The sequence below is a fragment of the Chinchilla lanigera genome, unplaced genomic scaffold (genome assembly GCF_000276665.1).
Source record: "Chinchilla lanigera isolate Chin_1 unplaced genomic scaffold, ChiLan1.0 scaffold00027, whole genome shotgun sequence".
NCBI classification, from domain to species: domain Eukaryota; kingdom Metazoa; phylum Chordata; class Mammalia; order Rodentia; family Chinchillidae; genus Chinchilla; species Chinchilla lanigera.
The window spans coordinates 3,372,576-3,387,085 of record NW_004955428.1 but is presented as its reverse complement, the minus strand read 5'-3'; the positions used below and the strand labels follow the sequence as shown (position 1 = coordinate 3,387,085).

At 35.7% G+C, this 14,510-nt stretch overlaps 1 protein-coding gene across 4 annotated transcripts in view; it reads right to left on the bottom strand.

Annotated features, from left to right (window-relative positions):
* The window catches only part of Clgn (calmegin), a 46,991-nt gene that overhangs the window by 19,136 nt on the left and 13,345 nt on the right, over positions 1-14,510 (bottom strand). For all 4 annotated transcript variants that reach the window (XM_013515328.1, XM_005386675.2, XM_005386674.2 and 1 more), the window contains exons 6-8: positions 9,441-9,522; positions 7,844-8,036; positions 4,100-4,289 (exon numbers count right to left, since the gene is read on the bottom strand). In XM_013515328.1, coding sequence (XP_013370782.1) covers positions 4,100-4,289; positions 7,844-8,036; positions 9,441-9,522 — 465 coding nt within the window. The remainder of the gene's footprint in view (positions 1-4,099; positions 4,290-7,843; positions 8,037-9,440; positions 9,523-14,510) is intronic.

The following is a 14,510-nucleotide window of genomic DNA, read 5'->3' as shown; positions in this document are numbered from 1 at the left end:
TATATATATATATACAATGCTGGGACTCAAAATGAAAATTGTATCTGATAAATCCATAAATAATTTATTAAAATGTAACACATTAAAAACAGGTGGACCAAAAAAGAAACCACTAGAGGAATTAGAAAATAGTCTGAACTGTAAGGTATTGTCAATAACAACTTTGTGCAATATAACAGCAGCATTTAAGAGTAAACTTATAGCTATTTTCTTTAAAAAAGAAAGACTGTTTTAACCCTAATAAGGCAGAAAGAGAGAGGAAAACTGAGTCCCATGAAAGAATAGAAATAAGGAAGTAGAAAAAGGTCAACAGGAAAAAGTAATACGAAGGCTAGTTTTTTCAAACAGAAATAAAACTGATGCACTTCTTCTTGTATGTGCCAAGAAAAAACACAAATTACCACATCAGAAATAAAATGCAGGACATCACTACATATTGTTACAGACACTAAATGGATAAGAGATGCTAGGAAAATTAGACGTCCCTATTTTTAAAAAATGAGCCTTGGTTCATACCTCATGCTATATAAAGCAAGTATCTCAGGACAGAGTTTTACTGAAAACTGTCTAGTAGAAAAACAAAAGAATATCTTTGTGACCTTCAGTTAGGCAAAGACTATTTAAGTAAGACACAAAAAGCATGAATAATCAAAAACAAGTATCAGGAAATTGAATTCCACAAAAAATGTAAAATGGCTACAATGTAGAAAATTAAGACGAGCTGTAGACTGAGAAGAACGACCCACATGCTACACACCTGTATTAACTGCCTGCTGCTATGTCACCAAAGACCCCAAACTCAGGGACTTCAACATCCACTACTGCATGATTTCAGTACTGCAGAATCTGGGTTCAAGTTAGCCGGGCCCTCTGCTTCAGGGCCTCCAAGAGCTTGTTCAAGGTGATGCTCAGGACTGCAGTCATCTGTGTCCAAGGGAGGCAGCTTCGATCCCTGCCACCTCCGATTCATACCTGTGCGCAAGCCCTCCCCTCAAGTGGTAGAATAATTTTCCATCACTGAACAGAGATTAGGGGTATTTCTTCCAAGGTTAAGTTAGAAAAGATATGCCTTAACTTTTTGAGGCTGCCATAATTGCCACAAACGAGGGGGCTTCTTCAGACAGAAAGATTTTCTCTGATGGTTGTGGAGCTTAAGTCCAAAGTCAAGGTTCTTGGCAGGGGCATGTGTCTCTAAAGACTCTGGAGAAGGATTGCGCCTTCTTCACTTCCTCCTCACCTCTGCTGGCTGCTGGCAACCATTTGTATCCTCTTTGATTTGTATGTGCACCATTTCAACCTCTGCCTTTTTGTCACATAGCATTTTCCCTGTGTGTCTCTGTCCAAATGCCCCTCTTCTTAGAACATCAGTTGTATCAGATTGATGACCTACAGGCCCACTAATGTGACCTCTCCTTAACTTGATTATACTTCCAAAGGACTTCCCAAATAAGTTACAACTGTGGGCATTGGCAAACTGGAATATTTGAAGGACACTGCTAACTCAGTATAGACTGTGATTTATGTCTTTACATTCTCTCGCCTCTCCTTTCCTCCATCTGCCCAAGTGAGGGCCGTGGTGTGGGCAACTTTATAAAAGGCCGACACTGCAAGGAACTCTGCAATGTGGCAAGATGCTGGCCATTACTCACCAGTGAATCGAGGCCCTCAGTCCAACAACAATTCAGTTCCTCAAGCAACTGAAGCTTGCCAAAAACCACCTGAGTGAGACTGAAAGTGGATCCCCAGTGGAGCCTTAAGTTAACTACAGCCTTGGCTGATGCTGTAAGTGTAGCCTGGGGAGACACAGAGCTAGCGGACCCAGCTAAGCTGCACTCCGATTCCTCACACAGAAACTATGAGAAAACAATGCTGTTTTAAGCCACCATATTTTGGGTATTATTTGTTACACACCAAAAGGTAACTAATACAAAGTCTTTATCCAGAATATAAAGAATTTTTACCATGACATTTTGGAATAGCCAAAACAAGAATAAAAACATATAATATCAAATACTCTAAATGTTCAGCAACTGGAGCTTTTACACAGTGCTAGTGGGAATGCAAAATGGTACAACTCTTTAGAAAAGTTTGGCAGTTGCTTATAAATTTAAACATGTATTTCCTGTATAATCAAGCAATCCAGTCTTAGGTATTTACCATAAAAAGAGAAAATTTGTCTACACAAAGTCCTGTCTAAGCATGTGTATCATAAATTTATTTATAATTGCACAAAACTGGAAAACACAAAAATTAGCATCTATGTATGAGTGAACAAATTATAACACAATCCCCATAAATGAAAGTTTGTCACCCATAAAATAAATGTACTAACAAATGCATCTCAAAAGCATTATTCCAAGTGAAATACTGTAAATGCAAAAGCCATTTATTATATGATTATATTTAACATGATATTTTGGAAAAGGCAAAACTATAGGGACAGAAATCAGATCACTGGTTACAGGGGCTAAGGGTAGGAGGAGAGAACAGATTAGAAAAGAATCAGAGCGACTTTTGAGGACGATGGCAATACTGTAGACTGTGACTGTGGAGGTGGCTACATCACTGACTGTGTTCATCAAAAATCACAAATTGTATATCTAAATGAATTTAACCGTATGAAAATCATATCTGAATGAATCTGACAAGGAAAAATATTCTAGAACTCAGTGAATACAAAAAGGATAATATTACCAACCAAATGTATTATAAGGTTATTCTGACATTAGAAAACCAATCACTGTTTTTCACTATACTAAGAAAATAAGGAAGAAAACCCATCTGTTATCATAATAAATGTACAAAAAGTATTTTATGAGTACAAAATCCAACACCCCATCCCAGGCGGACTCTTAGTAAACTAAGAACAGACCTTGTTATTCTTAGTATTCAGATTCATATCCTTGTATAGCCCCTTCTCTATTGTACCAGGAGCGGTCAGTGTGACAAACAGTACAACTCAAGCGATAGTGCATTACTTCTGGATTAGGCTGTAAGGGACCCCGCGATTTCTGTGTTTACTCTCTCTTCCTCTTAGCTCACTCCATCTGGGGAAGCTATCTGCTTGACTTGGGCAGGCCAAGAGAGAGGCCCAAGCAGAGAGCGAAACTTCTCAGCATCAGCCACTTGAGCCAGTGTGGAAGCAGTCCTGTGCTCTGGCTGACGGCACAGGGGCACCCTCGGGAGACATCCTGGGCCAGAGCCAGGGTCCCTCAGCCAAGTGATGCCCAGACTCCTGGCTCCCAAACCATGTGAGATAATAAATATTTGTTGCCTTCAGCTGCCGAGTCTAGGGTAACTTGTTACACACAACAATAGATAATAGGGTAGGTTAAATACAAAAAGCAGAAACTACTTAGCAACTTATAGTAATTAATAGTTACCCAATCAGCACGGGGGGAAAAAAAGACAAAGACTTCTAGGAACAAAAGTAGTATGATCTTTATGGGGAAATTACAAAACATATTTGAAGGACAAAGAACACCTTAGCAAATGAGAGATATACAGGTATCTCTCACCATTTAGACTCAAATTATAGGAACTCTGAAAATGAATGCATTTCTTTTAAGAAAAATATTCACGATCCTGTAGAATGGAAACAACATAAATACTCAGAGAGTGAAAAACTCATGTTCAAGCATACTGGTATTTATAAATCCTACACAGTTTTAGAGAATGTTGAGGACATGTGCACTTTAAAGCCAAGAAATTATTAAGTGAAAAAGACTTGCAACTATGTAAAATATTCGCACACACACGATAAAGAAACAAATTTGAAATTAAAAATTAAAGTGCTGGTGTATTAGACTACCACACCAACTGCTGTTGGTGTGTTTCCCTATAGCACTGAGACCATAAAAAACAAACATACAATAAACACATATTACAAAATACAACAAAATAAAAATATTACCTAAAATAAAAAATTAAAGGTAAGCATAAAATCCATTTTAGAAAAGTATTTCCCATAAAAGTCAAAATAAGGAGTTCTGATTTTAAAATAATTAAGTTACACTGGTTGTAAACTTCACTTATATGTCATGTATCATTACTTATTCCAAATACAATATAATACTTGGCAACCAAATCCTTTGCTTACCAGTCTTCCGGTTTGACGGCAGCAGGATCAGGGATCTTTAGTCTTGCATCCCATTCATCAGGCTTTTGATCATTAGGATCATCAATTTCTCTGGGAGGATTGACAGGAGGAACTACGTCTTCTAAAAGATTTCCTTTGTTTACAACTATTTGATCGATTAACATTTCAAATGTGTCATTTGGGTTCATTACTAAAAAACAAATATTTTATACTTATTTCTATAGATCGTATATCTTAAATCTTCTAAATAATAAAACTGCCTAAGCTTCACGGATAAAATTTTTTTTCTACCAGAAATAGAGGAAAATCAGAAGAAATAAATCAAAATATGGTGAAATCGCTAGATATGAGACTTCCTAAAATAAAGATAATATTTTGTCTGAAACTGCATTTTTAATGATAAAACCCCCCGTTACACCTCAAATAGGAAATACCCAGTAGTTTACTCTATCTTGACTCAGGACCAGTGTATCTAGAACAACAATATTGCTCAGTGTTTATTTTTTTATTTTTGGCAACAGCGGGGATTGAACCCAGGGCCTTGTACATGCTAGGTAAGCACTCTACCACTGAGCTACATACTCAACCCTTTTTATTTTTTATTTTGAGACAGAGTCTCTCTAAGTTGTACCCTGTGTTTTTTCAAACTTGTGATCTTCCTGCCTCAGCTTCCTGAGTAGGTGAGACTAAAGGCGTGAGTCACCATGCCTGACTTCTTTGGGATCTTTAAATTTTTAAAAACAATCTCAAACTTAAAAAGTTGTAAGTACACTGCAAAGAACTCAATTATTTACCCAGAACCACTTGAGTACATTACTACTTGGCCTTATACACATCACCTCTGAATGTTTTATTTTGTTGTTTTTTTTTTTTTTTGGTTTTGGTTTTTCTCTGGTACCGGGAACCAACTCACAACCTTGCGCTTGCCAGGCAGGCGCTTTTGCCGCTGAGCTAAATCCCCAGCCCCACCTCTGAATGTTTTAACACGTAATTTTTATATACAAGGACACTGTCCTAAATAAACTCAATCCAGCTGCCCAAATCAGGAAATTAACATTGACAGTTATTATGATTTCAGGGATCTTTAAAGGTAAGGCTCAAAGGCATTTTAAATTCAATGACTACAGCATAAAATGTCTTAAGGATAATTTAAAACATTCAAGCTCATCCTTACCCACGTTTCCAGGTAAATTCTGACCTCCTAAAAGTTTCCATGTCAAAAATTTCATGAACGACTCTCTATTCTTTGTAATGACAAAAGAAAAAAAACCTCTCTTCCTCCCAGGCAAAATTTAGGTCTTTGAAAAAGATGATGATGGAAACAGCTGCTTACCATTTGGTTTCAAAGCAGCAGAAGCTCTCAGATTCATCCTAACTTAGCGAGGGAAGTGCGTGTGCACTTTCTGAAGAAACAGCTCTGAAGAACTAACAGTCTCCAGAGGTTTCAGTCACAAAAATGACAGATTATTCAGATCGCAACCAAATAATGCGACTTACACACAAACCCAAACAATGCAAAGCCACACGCAGTATTTTCTCTTTTTCATCCGCTATTTCCTATTATGCTGAAATTATAAAACTCAAAGGGGAAAAGTCAAGACCGAAGCAGGCCCAGAATAAGAAAAAAAGTACTGCATCTGTTTTTAATTCAGTAAAAGGCACTCCTCAAGAAAAATCTTGAAAAAGTTCGTACACTAAATTTTGCAATTGAAAGGGATTTTTGAAACCTACAGTTCAAATACATACGACAAATATGCATATGTAAAGGAAAACCTTTGCTCAAAATCTTTGGCAAAAACAACTGCTACTTAGAAAATGAATTGAATATTTCAAATGACTACAATAAAAAGCCTCAGACTGTATAAAGTTTATAAAGGTACCCTTAAAGTTCTTTTCAAAAACTATGCCATGCTATAAAATATAATAATACTACAGATTAAAAAATTTAATATTCCTAACACAAAGGATCAGTTTTTATAACAGCCAGTCAGACTTGAATTTGAATTTCAGCTCTACTAGTTCGTTTTCTAGGGTATCCTGCTTACTTGAATAAGACAAGACAAAATAGAAAGATCATTGCTCAGCTCACATGATGGCTCCAAGCAAAGTGTCTAATACAGAGCAACTGATGAAGGGAGAATATTTTCTCAAGCTTTTTCCTATCTGCTTGCTTAATTTCCCTAGTAACCATCACAATACACCTACAAATGGAGTCTCACTTTCTTCATTTTAATATCATAGGTTGAGGAATTTTTTGCAAAAGGCATTGGGCCAGAATTATTTCAGATTTTGATATTTTTCACATTTGGGATTCTTTCAAAGACCTCATTGGTTGAGCATTCTTAATTTAGAAATCTGAAATACTCTGGGAAAAAAATTTTTTTTTGAGACAGGGTCTTGCTGTGTAGTCTAGGCTGGCCTTGAACTCAGTGTAATCCAGGATGGCCACAAACTCACAGCAATCCTCTTGCCTCAGCCTCCTGCATGCTAGAATTACAGGTGTGTGCCACCACGCCTAGCACTCTGAAATATTTTTGAGTACCAACCAGGAAACTCAAAAAGTTTGGCTTTTCGAGCACTCCCTCTCTTATTCAAATAAAGGATGCTCAACCTGTGTAAGCATTTCCCTATTACTAAATGTTCAAAGCCATCTTTGTATTATACAGAAAACTCTTGCTTAATGTTGAGTATTATCTTCACACATAGGTCATCTTCTGGATTATTTTCTTTGGATAAATTGCTGAGAGTGGAATTTTTGTTTCAAAGGTCATAAACTTCTTATGGCCTCTGGCATACTGTATACCAATAATTTGCTTTTTACTGGGCTTAACAGTCAAATTAAATTTGTTAATTGTATTCCAGTTATGATTTCTCATTATTTTCACAGTTGATGTTCCCCAAAGTGTCTAGTATTACTTTCCAATTATTTCAGAAACAAATTTTGTATAACATAGCTATGTTTAAAGATAAAATTGGGCATTGACTTGAAAAACAAAATGTTTCTGTAACTACAGCTTTTGGAAAGAAAAGAGACATGACCTAATCTTGGGTAGAGTTAAAACTTGAGAAAAGAAGAGAGCCAGTTCAAAACACCCTGCAGCCTCTCCCAGCTGTGCCTCTAAGTGCAGACCTGAGCCCTGTGAGCTCGGGTGCTTGGGAACGGGAGGAACAACCCCGTGGTACTCTGCTCTCCCAGATCTTTGCAACCTCTCATTTACTTACGTAAGCTATGGGTGTTAACACACAGTTGCTCAGTGCTTTTCCTTTTATGATTAGGTATGTGCTGCGACCACTGTGAGATGAGACCTCACAATAATCACAGCTGCCTACACAACAAAGTCTAAACACTTCTGCCTGGCAATAAGTACCACCGCTTCCCTAACTTGATTTTCTAGTGTCTTGTTCTTCTAGCAGCGCAGTCACAGTGCCTAATATGTCCTTTCCCCTCCTATCTTCCACATTCCATCTATACTTGCAGACAAGTTCAAATACACTCTTCACTAGTCTTCTCCTAGTGTCCAAGCTGAAAGTAACATTGCCTTTGAACTCTTAACTGTACCTCATCTGTATCTTTCATCTGGCACTTTCCTTTCTACTTGTGCTATCATTACGTACATCTTATTTTCCCTAAAAGGTAAACATCTTCAAAGTAAAGGTATATTTATTTTCTCCCAAAGCAAGTGCCATGAATACATTTGTAGTCAGCGAATATTTTTGAATTAATGAATGAATAAAAGAATATACCAAGGGTATAAAGATGAGTCTTCCTGTCTGTAAAGAACTTTTGAAGGTCTACATTTGGAGGTTTGGCATGTTTCTCCTCAAAAGCTCCAGTTTTGGGATGTTTATGTCTGAAGATAAAATGAAGTTTATAATCTTCTCCACATTTATCTGGTCCAAACATAATGGTATAAGGTGTTTTATCATGAAAGTTTTCCTTTAAAGAGAGATAAGTGCAAGCATTAGTTCTGAATTACAGAGAATTTAATTTCTCTAGTCTACCCAGCTGTCTAAAGTTTACAAACAGCTATTTACCAAATAACTATTTAACACAAGTGACAGCAAATGATGTGGAGAAAATGACAAATTTTACTTTAAAAAACATGGTTTTGAAAAATATACTACTTCTTTCCTGAACCCATAGATGCTCAAGTTACCTTAACAACATCATAAAACCTCTGTTTATCTTATGTTAACTTGTGTTGTTACCATTTTATTGAGAAGTATTAGAAGAAAGCATGTTTTTTACCTTAATACTAAACTTATTATTAGTATTATTATTCAGGAAGACACCAGAAAATTATCCTTTTGTGTACAAAATGAAGAGATTCCAACACAAAAACAGATCCAGAAACCCAATCCCTGTTTCAATAGAAATTTCTCTTTATCTGGTATGGAATAGAAGTTAAAGTATGGGCTCTGGACTTAGATATTGAAATCCAAATGTTAGCACTGCCACTTAAACTAGCTGTATGTGGCACTAGGTAAAATTTTATCGTGTTATCTCCATTTCATGACCTCTAAAGTATGGAGACAATAGTATTTACCCATAACGTTTCTCTGGGGATTAAATAAATTAATCAGATCACGTCCTTATAGAAATGTTTGGTATTAAATCTTTTTGTCATGCTACCTTTAGGTAATCATTTCTTACATCTAAAGCAAGAACACCACAAATGGCCTCCTTCTACCAGGTCCTAAATGTAAGTAGGACATGAAGCCTTTGATCTACATTTCATAGCTTATACATAGTTGTGCAATATGACAAGTATCTCATGGACATACTATTTACTTAATTTTTGCTACATGCCAAAGCCCTGACACAGTCTGCTGCAGGAGAATGCTGTAAGAAATGTCTCTAACCTTCAAATTGTCTTAATATAATCTTTAGAATTCTATGGCTGCTTTATCACAAAATGTTTAAAAATTGTTTTCTATGGGCTGCCGATGCCTAAACTGGCCCACTTTCTTATCTGGTTCTCTGGTCACTTTATTTCACTGCTTTGCTCTGGTTATCTTACCTGTCTAAACAAACTTGATCCTTATTTCATAAAGAACTCTAAACTGATATTTTAAAGCATGCATAGGCACTGTGTCATTTTTAAATTTATAGATGGGGTAGAGTTTTTTATTTTGCTCAGGATTACAAAACTAATGTCAACTAACCTAGCTTTATATGAAACTTGTAGGCAAGCTGTGAAAGCTATATAATCTCATGTTGGAAAGAGAAATTCAAATTCTTTTCAATTTCAGTTGAAACTAAATTTTCAGTTGTGTGAATTACTCCTTAAAAATACTTACTAACTTTAATAAGGTTTTCTTAAATATTAAAATTTCATACCAGGATCAAATCATCAGTGTCTGCTAGGAGTTTAATGTATGCACCTCCACAATCAATACCATCTTGAAAATTTACTTCATATCTAAATGAAGGGGAAAAGAACCATACTGCTAAGTAAAAATTACTGATTGCTCTTGAAAATTCAATGCATTATTCTCAAGTCATTTAAATATAAATGTTTTATACTGCTAGAAAGTTCATACAAAGCATACACACAACCTATACAAAATAAGCAAAAATGTTCTTTAGTACTGCAATACAAGGCATGTTAAGATGTTTAAAACAGTGATTACCATCAACTACAGAAAAGCCAATTATATCATTATTTTTCCATCAAAAATTGTTAAACAAAGAATGAAATATTTTCACTAAAACTTTAATAGGAAACTTCAAATTCTCATAAGGCAAGCATTATACATAATATAAATGAAAAAACAGAAGTCAGAAAGTCCACAGCTACATCGTACTTCTAAGAAATTGCTGATCATCTTGGATATCTAGATCTTATTTGTCTTTTAGTTCAGCTATACCTATGACACTTTAACAAACTGTATACATAATTAGCTCCAGCAAAGATACTTCATAATCTTAGAGTATTTCAGACCTACAGCCAGGAAATATGGGAAATTTTAGCTGTTTAGTATAACAGCTTAAAAAGTGAACTGAGAGTGACCTCCTGGGTTAACAGTAGTATAACTCTTGACGAAATTTTTTTTTATTTACATTTTAAGAAAACAGTTTCACGAGGACAATGAGACATAGAAGAGATTTCTAATAAATTGATAAATTACGTGACAAAAATTAATGTGAAAACAGTAAAAATTTAAAGTTATAATTTTGTTAAATGAATTAAAATAAAAAGATGAAAAAGAAGCAACAGAAAATAGTGACGATCTAATTAAGGACTACAGTTTTAAGTATTAATGAAGAAACTTCAGTGACAAGAAGATGAAAATAGTAGCATACACAATTTTCATTTTGGATTAAGTTGGTGTGTATATTTTGTATTAAAAAGAACAGAAAAAACAGCATAAACTCGTTATTATTTCTGATTTGCAAGACTATAGATGTTTTCTCCCTGTACTTTTAACATGCTTTATTTCTCAAGTGGTCTAAAATAACGCCTAGCATTTGTTTCTTGAGACAAGGTCTCTGTTGCCATGCTGGCCCCAAATTAGTAGGCTTAAGTGATTCCCCCACTTCAGCCTCCTAAGTGGTTAGGATTACACTCACAGACGGGGGTGCCCAGTTGATACCCACTTTGACATCCGACTGACATAAGTCATTCTTGATTCTGCCACTTAGTCTAGGAAGCACAAGTTTTTATGCTCTAAGAATTTACTTGCTTATGGAAGTAATATGGAAACACCACCCATACCTCTTCCCTACAGGACTATTAAAATGATTGGTAGATATCACGCATAATAATAGGCATTTACTTTTGTTGTGATCAGAAAGGAATTTTGTTTTTACTTATTTTTAAAATTAAAGCTTATTTGTTCATCTCAAAGTCTTATATTTTAAACAATAGCTGACACATTTTTTTCATGAAACATGTTTTTGAAGACTATAAAGCAGAAGACATGGGACAGGATGTGACTTAAAGGTCACTATTTTTGGGAAAAATAAAATGAGATACTGCTTTATTATAGGTGACTTAAGGACAAAGGGTTCTGTAAAAAAGGCAGAAACTAAAAAGAGCAATTTTGTAAATTGGTTAAGTGTAAACATGGCTTTGTGTGCTATTATGCTTTGACTCAATCACTTTGTCCATTTCTTGTATTATAAACTTCCAAAGTTTTCAAAATATTAACTTGTGCCTAGTATAAATAATTCACAATGAATCAGAGAATTAGCAAAATATAAATCATATAACTTGACTGATGCTAACCTTCAAATCATAGAAAAGCTGAGGACATATGCTGAGTCATACGTTAACCCTAATTGTTTTGCAGTATCATTTCCAAAACTATTGTATGAAATACTAATCATTGTTAGGAGGAAAAATAAAGTTAAATAGTCAAACATGTTTGGGAGACACAGCATTAAAGTTTTTATTTGCAGAACCTATCAAAAATTTTAATGGGCTAGAATATTCTTTGTATCTCTTAATACAGGATATTTTTAACTTTCAACACTTCTACAATCACATCATATATACAGGCTAAATACCCTTTATCTGAAGTTTTGGGGCCTGAACTTCAGATTTTGGAATTTTTTGGATTTTGTAATATTTTTATAGATTACCTGTTGAGTGTTCCTAAACCAAAAATCTGAAATCCGAATGCTCCAAAATCCAACACTTTCTGAGGGTCATGCTGGTGCTCAAAAGGTTTTCGACTTCAGAGCAAGGTGGCCGACTAGAAGTGCCTGGTGAGCTTCTCTCAAAAAAAGAGGGTGGGGGGCAAACAAAAAATAACTGCTATTTCTCTCTCAGTGTTAGATGGAGACTATTGGGGTGCAGCACGATGTGGCAGAGATCCTGAGGAGCAGAGATGCAGGAGTCTCATAAAGAAGGGAAACACACACTCTTCCTCCTTCTCCTCCTCCTCACCTACTGCCCAGGATTCCCAGCTGCGATGAGCCTTAAGCCCAAAGGGACTCACACGGTGGGGGGGTCTCATCAGCACTCATTACTGCTGGGATGCCTAATTACTGTGGCTGGAGATGTCTGCAGTCCTCTCGGGCCATACTAAGCTTAGGAAACCTGCAGAGGAGCCACAGCACCGCGATACCCCCGAAAGATCCCCACTCACACTGTGCCCTCCCCTGCCTGGACTACCGCCATCTTGACACCCTGCCCATCTGTGGGTCCACCATGCAGGTGTGTGGCTCTACCCGCCTGCTACTCAGCCTAGCACCACGAAGCCTGCTCTCAGCAGCCTGCCCTGAGCACCTGACCTGCCAAATTCCTTTCCAAAGGGGCAGAACCTTGGACACTGGTGACACCCTGCCCTACAGACAGGGATGCCCTAGCACACCTGCCTCGGGCTGGAAATCAGCAAGACTAGAGACATTTTAGAAACTGTACTTTTACAAACTTTAAAAATACATAGAAACTTAACAACATGCTCTTGAACAACCAATTGGTCAATAGAGACACAAAAGAAAGTTTTAAAAATATCTTGAAACAAATGAAAACGAAACACAACATGCTCAAACTTACAGAATATAGCAAAAGCAGTGCTGAGAAAAATTTATAGCAACAAATGCCCACATCATAAACATAGAAATAGCTCAAACAACCAACCTATCATCACATCTCATAGAACAAGAAAAACAAAAGCAAACCCAAAATTAGTAGAAAAAGAAATAAAGATCAGAGTGGACCTAAGATAAAGATTAAAAATTTATATTAGTGATCAATGAAATAGTTCTTCAAAAAATAAAATTAACAAACTTTAGCTGGACTAACAATACAACAATGACAACAACAACGAAGACCTAAATAAGTAAAATTAGATCTGAAAAAGGAGACATTGGATCTTTTATAACTGATACCATAGAAATACAAAGGATCACTATGGAAGATTAAAAACAACTATACACCAATTTGAAAACCAATTAAATAATTTCTTGACACATATATACCTTTTGAAATTTGAACCATGAAGATACTGACCACCTGAACAAAACAATAATAAGTAGACTGAGTTAGTAATTAACAATCTACCAACAAAAACACCAAGGACTAGATGGTTTCATTGCTGAGTTTTACCAAACTTTTAAAGAACGATACCAAAATTGTCTCAAGCTATTGCAAAAAACTGAAAGAAGGAATTCTTCCAAACTAATTCTACAAAGTCAGCCTTAACCTGATATTGTAGCTAGACAAAAATGTACACACAAAAAGAAAACTACAGACCAGTATGCCTGATGAACACAGATGTAAAAATTCTCGACAAAGTATTACCAAATTGAAGCCAAGAGTATAACAAAAAGATCATGCACTATCATCAGATGTGATTCCTCCCAGGGATGAAGATAAGTCAACACACACAGATCAATAAGTATTATACAGTACATAAACAGAATGAAGGACAACAACTATATGATCATATCAGTAGATGTAAAGAAAGTATTCAATAAAGTTGAACTCTTTTTGGTAAATACCCTCAAAAATTAGGTATAAAAGATATGTACTACAACATTATAAAAGCTATGTATGACAATATCACAGCTAATACCATACTTAATGGGGAAAATATCTAGAAACAAAGATCAGGAACAAGACACTTCCAGTATTATTCAATTTCGCACTGGAACTATTAATCACAGCCATTAGTAAAGAGACAGAAATAAAATCAGGGCATGGTGGTGCACATCTATAGTCCAAGCATGCAGGAGGCTGAAGCAGGAGGACTGCCCTACATTCAAGGCCAGCCTGCATTACACATGAGACCTTGTCTCAAAAAACAAACAGAAAGAGAAAGGGAAAAAAAATGAGATCATTCAAATAGGAAAAGAGGAAGTGACAGTATCCCTATTTGCAGGTGGTGTGATTTTATATATATATAAAAACCTAAGATCCTACCAAAAGTCTCTTCAAACTGATAAATTCAGTAAAGCTTTAATATACAAAACCATATAAAAATCAAAAGATTTTAAAATATGAATAATGAACCTGATGAAAAAAATCTCATTTACAATAGCCACAAAAATAAAATAAATTGCCTTAGAACAAATTTATCTAAGTGAGTGAGTGATTTCTACAACAAAAAGTACAAACATTGATGAAAAATATCAAAGAGGACATAAAATGATGAAAGACATCCTACGTTCACAGATTAGAAGAATTAATAACGCTAAAACGCACATACTACCCAAAGCAATCTATCGATTCAAGCAACAGCAAAACAGAAATGGCAAAATACCTATTGCATTCTTCATAGAAATACTCAAAACAATCCTAAAACACACAAAACTTCAAAATTCTGAGTAGCAACACTCAGAAACACTGAGCAGGCAAAAGCTGGAGGCATTCTAACAGCAGACCTTTAAAAAACATACCATAATGTTTAGCAATTTTCTAACCCTGCTGGGTATTTTCCCAGAAGATCTAAAAACATC